The 11522-nt window shown below is 46.7% G+C and overlaps 1 protein-coding gene across 2 annotated transcripts in view; it reads right to left on the bottom strand.

Moving 5' to 3' along the window:
- Positions 1-11522, bottom strand: part of THSD4 (thrombospondin, type I, domain containing 4) — a 723953-nt gene that overhangs the window by 40657 nt on the left and 671774 nt on the right. For both annotated transcript variants that reach the window (XM_011978583.1, XM_011978584.1), the window contains 3 exons: positions 9764-9939; positions 7251-7347; positions 946-1221 (listed from right to left, as the gene is read on the bottom strand). In XM_011978583.1, coding sequence (XP_011833973.1) covers positions 946-1221; positions 7251-7347; positions 9764-9939 — 549 coding nt within the window. The remainder of the gene's footprint in view (positions 1-945; positions 1222-7250; positions 7348-9763; positions 9940-11522) is intronic.

Genomic DNA, 11522 nt, shown 5'->3' with positions numbered 1-11522 from the left:
GGAGTTGCTCAAACCCCGCACACGCCAAAGACAGGCCCTTGACCAGCTCCTGAGAGAGAACCTCTAAGCCCTTGGAATATGCCACCTGATAAGAGTGTTTTTTTATGCCTGAGGTCTTGGGCCCCGTGGTATTGGTTTGGCTTCTGGGGTGGTAAAGGGAGAGTAGCTAGTGTCGCTCATGTGGGAGCTGTGTACCTAGATGAGAGACTCCAGTAAAAACCCAGGACACCAAAGCTCGGATGAGCATCTCTGGTTGGTAGTACTTGGCAAGTGTTCTCAGTCTCTGAGTTACATCATTTCTGAGAGAATTAAGTGCATCCCTGTGTGACTCTGCTGGAGGGGACACCTGGAAGCTGGCGCCTGGCATCTCCTGGACTTTTTCAATGCGCCTTTTCCTTTATTAACTCGAATCCCTGCCCTTTGACTGTGATGAATTGTAACAGCTCTTCTGGGTCTTGTAAGTCCTTTGAGCCAATCAGTAAGCCTGAGGGTGGTCTTGGGGGCCCAACACAATCCGTCACACCCCTGAGCCATCTCACAGACAGGCTCACAGAGGTGACGGTTTGCCATGTCCCTTGGGCCAGGGTCCCCAGTCGGTACCAGTCCATGGCCTGTTAGGAACCAGGTCGCACAGCAGGAGGTGACTGGTGGGTGGGTGAGATCAGTGGTGGCGTTACCTTCTCATAGGAGTGTGAACCCTATTGGGAACTGTGCAGGCAAGGGATCTAGGTTGCGCGCTCCTTATGACACTGCAATGCCTGATGATCTGCGATAGGGCAGTTTCATCCTGAAACCATTCCCCCCACCCCGCCACCATCCACGGAAAATTGTCTTCCACAAAACCAGTCCCTGGTGCCAAAAAGCCAGGGACCACTGCCCTGGGCCACCCACACATTCCTTGCTTAGAGTTCTGCAGGGATCCACACGTCCCCCACGCAGGCTCACCTTTCCCACAGGTCGTGGAGCATTCTGTCGTCCCAAGCTGCTTCCAGTTGTGATCCCGGCTGCGCCGTGGGAGCTGCGGTGCTGGTGGCACCAAGTTGTCTGGTCGACGGGGAGAAAATCTGTCCGGATGCCTGACTGGGAAGGTCTGTGCCGATTCTGAGGTGAACATCTCAGGGGCCTCCCCACGCAAGTCTTCCTTCTCCTCGTTCCTCCCTTTCTCTTCTCCCTCCTCCTGGCTCCTGCCTTCTGTCACCAACTGGCCATTGAAGGGGTCCCCTAGGAGAGGTGAGCGTGCACACACAGGATCAGGATCAGTTTTGACCCTGGGTTGTAAAGAGGAAACTGCTTCGACATTAGACGCTGTGTAGCATGAGATCATTTCTAAGTCACAGCACATAAGCACATCTGTTTAAAATAAGCGGACACCCACTAGTGCTTTCCCTCACATGCAAAGCGCTTTTGAAAATCAATAAGACAAAGACAAATGTTGCAGTAGGAATAGTAGTTGTGAGCCACAGACAGTTCACATAAAAAGAAACACAAACAGCTAAAACCCATGCAAAAATCCTCAACTTTACTCATAACTCCATAAATACATATGAAAAGAACACCACCACCACCTCTATTTATCCAACACCAAAGACTGGAAAGTTTGGAAACCCTTAAATCCCTTAACTCCTGTTGAAGGTGCAGGAAAACACACTTCCAGTCACTGTGGATGAGCCTGCAAACAGACGCATGGTGTTGGAGGGAAATCCGGCATTATCTATCCAAATTTTAAATGCACATACCCTTTGACCTAACAATTCCGTTTCCAGCACATCTGTTCCGCAAATATTTTCTTTTACATAAATCTGAATACACAAGTATGGTTACTGGGTATTATTTGAAATAGCACAACAGTAGAACAGATGCAAATGTTCACCAGTGGTACTGGTTAAACTACGTTATGCTACAAGTACAAAATGGAATACTATGTGATTTTTGAAAAGAATGCAGCAAATATACATTCTGACATGAAGAAATGACTGAATATTGTTTGGTGAAAGAAAAAAGCATAACACACACACACATGCACAAAGGTGTGGCAGGTCACTTTTTTGAGATACTAATTTGTATTTGATTTTCTATCTTTATTCCTCCACCTCCTCCTCCAGTTTGAAAGAGTAGCCAAGTCCTTAGATGTTATTGCTTTGTTTTTGTGCAGGACAGAAAACAAAAGCTGCTAGAGGTCAACAGCTTTCCCTTCCAGGAGTGCAAGCCTAGGCTTTCATTAAGAGTAAAGTGGATGTCCCTGAGGGGCCAGCCCAGTGAGAGGAGGAGGGCACATTTTGAGAGAGAGAAAGAGAGAGAGAGACAGAGAGTAAGAGAGAGAGAGAGACAGACAGCAAGAGACAGAGACAGAGACAGAGTGTGAGAGAGACAGAGAGATAAGAGACAGAGAGCAAGAGAGCCACAGAGACAGAGACAGAGAGGAAGAGAGACAGAGAGGGACAGAGACAGAAAGTGAGAGAGACAGAGAGCAAGAGAGACAGAGAGAGATAGAGACAGAAAGTGAGAGAGACAGCGAGAGAGACAGACAATGAGAGAGACAGAGAGCAAGGGAAATAGATACAGAGGCAGAGAACAAGAGAGAGACAGAGACAGAGAGCAAGAAACAGAGAGAGACAGAGAGCAAGAGACAGAGAAACAGACAGAGTGTGTGAGAGAGAGCGAGAAAGAGAGAGCAAAAGAGAGAGATAGAGAGTCAGAGAGGGATAGACAAAGAGAGAGACAGAGAGCAAGAGAGACAGAGACAGAGAGTTAGTGAGCGAGAGAGAGAAAAAAAGAGAGAGAGAGGTTTTCAAGGTGGAGGAGAGATAGGAGTCTGGAGTCTTGGGTTTCCTGAGTGACATGGATCCTTAGGTGTACCAGACAATGTCCAGTGTCCCAGGAGGAAGCCACACCTGCAGTGGGAGAGGGGACCTGGCTGCCAGCCTCACCAGCTTCCTGTGCCCCCCATGCAGGTTGGAAGGAGCAGAGCCCTAACCTGAAAGCCCCATGAGGCTGTTCCTGGTGGCACCTCAGCAGAATTAGTATGGACAGACCACCGGGGGGTCTAGCCAATGCTTTGGCTTGTCTAAGACTCTAGATCTTTCCTTATATCTGGGGTGAGAACGTGTGTGTGTGTGTGTGTGTGTGTGTGTGTGTGTAACCCCCAAGCAGACTGCGATTGAATTATCTACTGGTTTCAAAGAAGGGTGAAGTTGAGGTCAGATTTAAATTGACTAATGGAAAATAATAATATGCAATGTTCCTTGCACTTCTGAGATTGTAGATGATGATTTAAATGACTGGAAACATGTTTGTGTATGTATAGAAAAGGGCTAGGCAAAATCCCACCAAAGGGTTAGACTCCCTCTGGGAAGGGCACAGGGTTGGGAGCTGTTGATTTTTTTTTTTTTTAAATAGACTATTTTTTTAGAACAGTTTTAGGTTCACAGCAAAAGTGAGTAGAAAGAACAGAGTTCCCATACACCTCCTCCCACCACACAGGCACAGGGTCCCTAACTACCATCATCCCACATAAGAGTGGTACATGTGTAACTGATGACCCTACACGGACACGTCATTATCGTTTAGAGTTCACAGTCCATACGAGGGTTCACACCTGGGGGTGCACACTCTGTGGGTCTGGACAAGTGCATAGTGACAGGCATCAGCCAGTGTAGTATCACACAGAGTAGATTCACTGCCCTGAAATCCTTTGTGTTCCACCTGTCCATCCCTCTGTCCTCCCAGCCCCTGGCAACCACTGATCTTTTTGCTGTCTCCATAGTTTTAACTTTTCTAGAATGTCATATAGTTGGAATCAAACAATAGGTAGTCTTTTCAGATTGGCCTCTTTCATTTAGTAATATGCATGGAAGGTTTCTCCATGTCTCTTTGTGACGTGATGATGGCTCATTTATTTGTGGCCCTAAATAATATTCCATTAGTTTTAATCTATCCACCTATTGAAGGACTTCTTGGTGGCTTCCCAGTTTTGGCAATTATGTGGCAGTTGCTTTTGACTGTATATATTTCTATTTTGACGGAATATTGTTCAAGTATGTATCATTTTAATACAAAATAAGAAGGCAAATTCTAGGGTTACTGTAGAACACAGTTAAAACTACAAGGGGGTGGTCGGGTGCGGTGGCTCACACCTGTAATCCCAGCACTTTGGGAGGCCGAGGTGGGTGGATCACGAAGTCAGGAGATCAAGACCGTCCTGGATAACACAGTGAAACCCCATCTCTACTAAAAATACAAAATAGCCGGGCGTGGCGGCGGGCGCCTGTAGTCCCAGCTACTTGGGAGGCTGAGGCAGGAGAATGGCGTGAACCCAGGAGGCAGAGCTTGTAGTGAGCCGAGATCGAGCCACTGTACTCCAGCCCGGGCGACAGAGTGAGATTCCATCTCAAAAAACAACGACAACAACTACAAGGCAGCTGGGTGAGGTGGCTCATGCCTGTAATCCCAACATTTTGGGAGGCTGAGGTGGGAGGATTACTTGAGCCCAGGAGTTCAAGACCAGCCTGGGCAACATCGCAAGACCCCATTTCAGCAATAACAACAACAACAACAACAACAATGACAATAATTAGGGCTTTCTCAGCATTTTTTTTTTTTTGAGACAGAAGGCTCACTGCACCCTGTGTCTCCCAGGTTCATGTGATTCTCGTGTCTCAGTCTCTTGAGTACCTGGGATTATAGGCGAGTGCCACTACCTCCAGCTACTTTTTGTACTTTTAGCAGAGATGGGGTTTCGCCATATTGTCCAGGCTGGTCTCGAACTCCTGGGCTCAAGTAATCTGCCCACCTCAGCTTCCCAAAGTGCTGGGATCACAGGCATGATCCACCACACCGGGCCTCTCAGCTTTTTGCCAGGGCTTTCTTACTTAGTTGGCTATTATGCTTCATGGTTTAAAATATGATGTGCAAATATGACCAACAAAATCAGGACCAGGTATGTTGATATAAATGAGAACTGTCCAAGATGTTGTTGGACAAAAAAATTTAAAAAGTCTTTTCAGTGCCTTGTTCTGGGCTCTACGCTAGGATGGACAACGAATTTATTCAATCTCTTACCATGTCCTCTCCCGTGCCAAAAACCACCTTGTAGGGTTTTTCTTCTATTTTGCAGACTGGGTGTGTGTTCAGAGAGGTTGCTGACTCACCTGAGGGTACACAGCAAGAAGGTACAGAGCTAGATTCCAACTCTGCCTCCGGACTCCAGTGACATGGAAGAGGAAGCCTGGTCACAATGCCCCTGCTTACCAACTTTTTACAGGCGACCCCTGCAGACCTGCCCTGTCCCAGGGAGCTGATCCCAGAACCCCTATGCTATTCATGAGCTGAGACCCATCAGGTCTGACAGAAATCATCATCATCCTGATAGATCTCAAATAGTCTGTCCGATTATCCCTGTCAACCAGCAATCTTATCCCTGTAAACCAGCAAACCAGACCCCAGAAATCTTATCCAAATTTGGTTTCTCAAACTGTGGATTGCTTCTGGACATGACACAAAAATTCTCTGTTGCGCAGAGTTTGCTGACTTGGAGTCTGGACAACACACCCACCCCATGTGCTGGGGATGCACCGGCTGTTGTCCTCCCGTCTGTAGCAATCAGATAACCTGGTTATCCCATCCAAAGTTCAGAGAAGGGATGTGGCAGGTTTGGCATCTGTACCTTTATTTTCTTCTAGGATATGGATTGGACCAAGTAACCTCTCAGCCATATAACAAGCACAAAGTATGGTCACACGGGCCCTCCTCAGGTCACTGCCCAGGTGTGGGACCAGGACAGTTATTAACTTATTCTTCCTAAGCTTCCATTTCCTCACTCTTAAAATAAGGCTAATAATAGTACTTCCCTCCAAGTACCTCCCTCTGTCATGAGAATTCAAAGAACTAATCTATGCAAAGTGCTCAGCACAGCAGTCTCTAAGCCCTTGCACACAGCAAGGACTCAGTATGTGTGAGGTATAATTACCATGAATACTTCCGCAGACCTTCCTATTTTAAGGACGGAAAAGACTGTCTGCATTTGGGTGGTGGGCTCCATCATCCTCTGCTAGAGAAATGTCTGCAGACACAGAGAGCAGTCCCATGCCCAGTGCCAGCCGAGAGAAAGTTGCCTGCTCTGTCCATAAGCAGAGCCCACCAGGAAGACTCAACATGGATTGTTAGGTGTGAACTCATTATTCTTGTCTTATAGGTTAAAGTATTATTAACAGAAATAAAAGGGGAACCAAGAGAAAAGGCATACAGTAGACAGATAATGGCCCCCTAAAGATGTCCACATCCTAATCCCTGCAATCTGTGAACATGCTACCTTCCATAGCAAAAAGGGACTTTGCAGGTGAGACTAAATTATAGATTTTGAGAAGGAGAGATTATCCTGGATTACTTGGGTGGGCCCAGTATAATCTCAAGGGTCCTTATAAAGGAAAGAGAGAGGAAGATGAGAGCCAGAGAGGAGATGTGATGAGGCCAGGGTCAGAGAGAGATCTGAAAGTGCCGCCCTGATGGCTTTGAAGGTGGAGGAAGGGGCCAGGAACCAAGGAAGGCAGGTGGCTCCTAGAAGTTGGAAAAGGCAAGGAAGTGGGTTCTCTCCTAAGAGCCTCCGGAGAGAGTGGCCCTGATGACACTTTCATTTTGTCCAAGTGAAACCCATTTCACACTTCTAACCTCCAGAACTTTAACAGAGTAAATGTGAATTGTTTTTTCTTAATTTTGAGGTAGGGTCTCACTCTGTCGTCCAGGCTGGAGGGCAGTGGTGCGATCACAGCTCACGGCAGCCCCAACCTCCTTGGGCTCAGATGATTCTCCCACCTCAGCCTCCTGAGTAGCTGGGACTGTAGGCACACACCACCATGTCTGGCTCATTTCTGTTTTTTTTTTTTTTGTAGAGACGGGGGTTTCTACAAAACCAGGCTGGTCTCGAACCCCTGGGCCCAAGCGGTCCATCTGCTAGATCCCAAAGTGCTAGGATTACAGGCATGAGCCCCCTTGCCCGGCCTGGAAACTAGCATAAAGCATTTCAAATGTTGAACTGGCAGGGCAGACCCAGGATGCTCATGCCATTTTTGAATCGAGTAAATGAAACAGTTTCAAGGCTCAGACAAATGGTGAAGCCTGCTCCACTGTCAAGGCCCCTTGGCTTTGAAATATGCGTCCCTGGATTTTCTCTGTGTTGGATGCACAAGAATTGAGAGAGAGAGAAGGCTTTACAAGGAAATGACCAGAGTCCCTGGCCACAAGATAAGGGATTCTACCTGGTCTCCTGTGGGGTGGCACCTGGGGGCTGATGGCGTTGGTCCCCATGATCACGTACTCGTAGTGCACGCCTGGGTTTGGCTGTTGGTGTATCATCTGCTGACACAAAAATCAGTGTTACTGCACTTGGCATGTACTCACACCCCTTCTCCTGCTGGCTTGGGTTTCAATGGCATTTGCAGAACTACTGATAAATGACTGGATTGGTTCACTCTAGTAACGCATCTAGTAACATCAGTGAACCTGTAGCAGATTAAACGAAGTTATTTCCAGATGGCTTTTTGTCATTTACTTTTGAAGAATGAAGAACTTAGGTTGAGCAAATCAGAAGAAAAGCAAGCTAAGAGTCAAGATTTTCTAAACTCCAAAGGAGAAGACGGAGCAATGGTAGCAGAACCTTTCTGTCCTTAGATTTTGCTCAGTGCTCTCAAAACGTCCAACACAGATAAATAAGTGTACATTGCAGGAGACCTGTTTTAACACTAGGTGGCGCGATAAAGTCATGCAAACAAGCAGCAGACCTTCTGGACAGTCATCCCGGGATCCTTCAGGTTCCTTCAAAGTTCTCGACCTGGCTGGTGAGGCCGGCCCCCAGGTCTCTCCCTCTCATTCACGGAAAGCCCCAGAAACACAAAGAAATGGGGTCAGGAAAGCAGGTAGAAGGGACCCAAATCTTGCTGCGTCATATCCTCTTAGGAATGATGACAAAAATAGGACAGCAAGCAGGAATCTACATAGGGCTGTGGAAGTCAGCAGCTGAACATTAACTGGGCTGAAAACGTATTAAATGAGCATGGCCCAACAGAAAACGTCCCTCCTTATCGGATTTTGAGCACACAGTCCTTGCTGCCCATGGCTTTCCTGATGGGAAGCAGGGTGGTGGGCTAAACCGAGCAGCCGAATGAGAACCCACGGTGTAAATATGAGCTGTGCAAGGAGACAGGGTCAGGTCTGATGTCTCTGTCTCTGCTGCTTTATAAAGCAGCTCTCCTGCTGACCAGCTGTGTAACCTAGAGCAAGCCCCTTTGCCCCGCAGTTTTTGATTTCCTCCTTGGGAAAGGAAGAGGTTAGAATCTTGTCACTCTCAAAGATCGTTTCCAGCTAGAAGCATCTCTGAGTCTCTCCTGCATAGTGGGTCCTGTGTCTGTTCTTTCCGTTTACCACTCCCTTACCCACTTCCTCTTACCCACTCCCTACTGACGAAATGGGTCTTCATTTTATAAATCACCCACAGGAAGGCAGACCTGAGAACCCCCGGGATTCTCCTACCCAGGAACCAATATCAAACCACCGGCGTTGCAGAAACATGGCGGTGGGCACTGAATCCCCGAGGGACACAGTTGTGTGACCTCAGGTTCCTGCTGTGTATCCCTCATCCCCTTACTCCCTTTTCACACAATCTTCCTCTCGGTCTGCAGCTGGAAATCCTCCTTCCCTCCCCGGTGCCTCTTCTGCCTGAGCATTCTGCCAGTGCAAAACCTTGTCCCGTTTATGAAACTGCTGTTGGCTTCCATTCCTAGACCACCCACGGCAGGCTTTTAACAACCTGAATTTTTACCTCTGATGCCATTTGAAATGGATTCAGAGTCAACCAACCAACTGGACAGTCTAAAAAAAAAATCCAAAATCTACAACAAGACTTCCTTTGTAATTTCGAATCCACTAGGCCCAAGAGGAAAGGACATAGAACCCTGTGTAGGTGGAGAAGTAATGACAATGCAATTAATAATATTTCTAAAATTCTGACAAAGCAAATATGTTAATCAGCTTAGCTTTGGGGACAGAAAGAATGTGTATACTCATGGGTGATCTCATTCTTTTTATCCAAATGTTATTTCAAGCTTTTATTTCTTATCACCCTTTATTTCCTGATCTTTTAAGAAGACTGGATTCTAGTGGTTTCCTTAAACGTAAAGACCATTTAAAACCCTTGAGTGATTTAATATTTCAGTTTCACATAAAATAAATTAAGGTTTTGTCTTCTATGAAGCAGGGAGCTTCTAGTAAACCTCTCTACTGTGACTCTGAGCTTTATTGTTTCATCTGGAGGGCTCTGGAGCTCTCCTTTCTTCATGTGCTCTCAGAGTTTGAACAGGGCTGGGAGCTGGGAGCCGTCCTGCCTTCCTTTAGGCTCTTGCTTTCTTTTGCCATAAAAAGAAAACATGCCAAATTAGCATTATAAGGAAAGTGCCTGGAGGAGATCCAATGCTCATGAAATAAAGGGCATGTTTTGCCTCTGATTTGGTTCAACAAGTAAAGTTGGTTTTACTGGGTCAATAAACTCCGAAGGTAATAAGCATCTGGTGGAGTTGGAGGTTTCTATGAGCTAGGCCCATTCAGAAGTAAAGGCAAAGATAAATGCCAAGCATTCAAGGGGTGCCTCCAACAGGCTCTGCTCAAAGGGTTTTTACAGAGTATGGGCAATGATTTGTTGCTTATTTGTTCAGAGTATGTTCCTTTGAAGTGACAAGATTCAAAATCCAAAGAACAGTCCAGAAACATCCAAACTCACGTAGACATCCAAGATCTCATTGGTGGGACCTTCGGCCAAAAAGGACTCTCCAGCAGTGCTCGAAATCTCATTTGGACGCTTGTAGGTGAACATGGTCCCTCCGCCCTCGTATTTTCCTGGTCGATCAATTGCCCAGTTCCCATTGATGATGGAGCGTCCAGAACGACTTCGCAAGGCTGTTGAGAAAAATGAGACAGTTCTTCGGGTAAGCCCAGGGTGTGCACAAGAAACAGAACTGACTCCCCCAGTTTCTGGCTTCTTCATTCATCAAGGTTTTTGTGCCAGGCAGTGATCCAGGCCCTGGGGCACCATTAGGCATCTAGATGACATCGCCTTGGGCTTCATCACTTCTTCAACCCACTCTAATCCCTTATATCACTTGGACTTAGTATAGAAATGCAGGGTGGGGGCTGGTTAGGTGAAAAGGATGTGGAAGCTGGGAGGGACAGGAGAAAGAGGAGGAAGAGAAAAAGGGGGGAAGGGAAACGGATTTATATTATATACCATTATCTAGGCGAGAGGTTGCACATTGGCAGCCCACGAGCTGATTTTGGCCCATAGATGGGTTTAGTTTGGCTTCTCTGGTGTTATTAAAAAAAATAACTGAGCCCAAATTTAAGAATTAAAATATTTCACATAAAAAATTTAGAGTTCTGGCTTCTCTTATAAACCAGGAAGACATGTTAACATTGGCTTCACACTCCCTCGTCGCAGTAATCGGCTGGAGCCCAGGATGGCTGCTCCTCTCTGATGGGCCCTATATGCTCTGATCTGCCCCCGTCCCCACCCCTCCCTGTTGCTCCACAACACTGAGGCTAAGTCTCAGTTTATTACTCCTTTATTTGTGAACATGGATGATTTATATCATTTATCATACTTGCATTGTTCTTTTTCTTATCCAATTTTTTCTCCCCCCCGACCCCACCTTTTTTTTGAGACAAGGTCTTACTCTATTGCCCAGGCTGGAGTGCAGTGGTGTCATCCTGGCTCAGTGCAGCCTCAACCTCCTGGGCTCAAAGAATCCTCCTGCTTCAGCCTTCTGAGTAGCTGGGACTACAGGCACGCACCACACCTGGCTAATCTGTGTGTGTGTGTGTGTGTGTGTGTGTGTTTTATATATATATATTTTTAAGAGATGTGATATATATATATATATATATATTTTTTTTTTTTTTTTAAGAGATGGGGTTTTGCCATGTTGCCCAGGCTGGTCTCAAACTCCTGAGCTCAAGCGATCCGCCTGCCTCAGCCTCCCAAAGTGCTGGGATTACAGGTGTTAGTCACTGTACCTGGCCCAGAATTTTTCTTATAATTCTCTCTAGTACAAGTGGCAAAGCTAAAGCCAAGAGGGTCACATGAGTTTCTCCTTACCTGGTCAGCTTCATTCATTTCTGTGGCCTTCCTGCCTTCCTGAGCATCTGAGGCCGTGGGCAGTGTTAGATCCCCCACATGCACTGTCACATGTAACCATCACAACATTGCAGAGCAGATGTTATAATCCCCATTTTTCAGAGTGGCTCAGAGATGGGAGGGAACTGGTTCAAGTTCATGAGGCCCATCGGGGTCAGACCTGTGATTTCGAGTCTGTACTCAGGAAGGGGGTATGAAAGGAGAAGGGGGCAAGGAACAAGGTGTTGGAGTTAACAGGAGAAGAAAGGGAGGTATCTGGAAATAGAACTTCTTCAGCTACCCTTGGCACCTGGAAACCCACAAGTCAATGGAGGATTGGTTTAGAGAAGGTCCTTTGTTTTTTGAGATG

This window comes from Mandrillus leucophaeus, unplaced genomic scaffold (genome assembly GCF_000951045.1).
Source record: "Mandrillus leucophaeus isolate KB7577 unplaced genomic scaffold, Mleu.le_1.0 Scaffold197, whole genome shotgun sequence".
Classification (NCBI taxonomy): Eukaryota; Metazoa; Chordata; class Mammalia; order Primates; family Cercopithecidae; genus Mandrillus; species Mandrillus leucophaeus.
The sequence above is the reverse complement of the archived record's forward strand: the minus strand, read 5'-3'. Positions and strand labels throughout refer to the sequence as shown.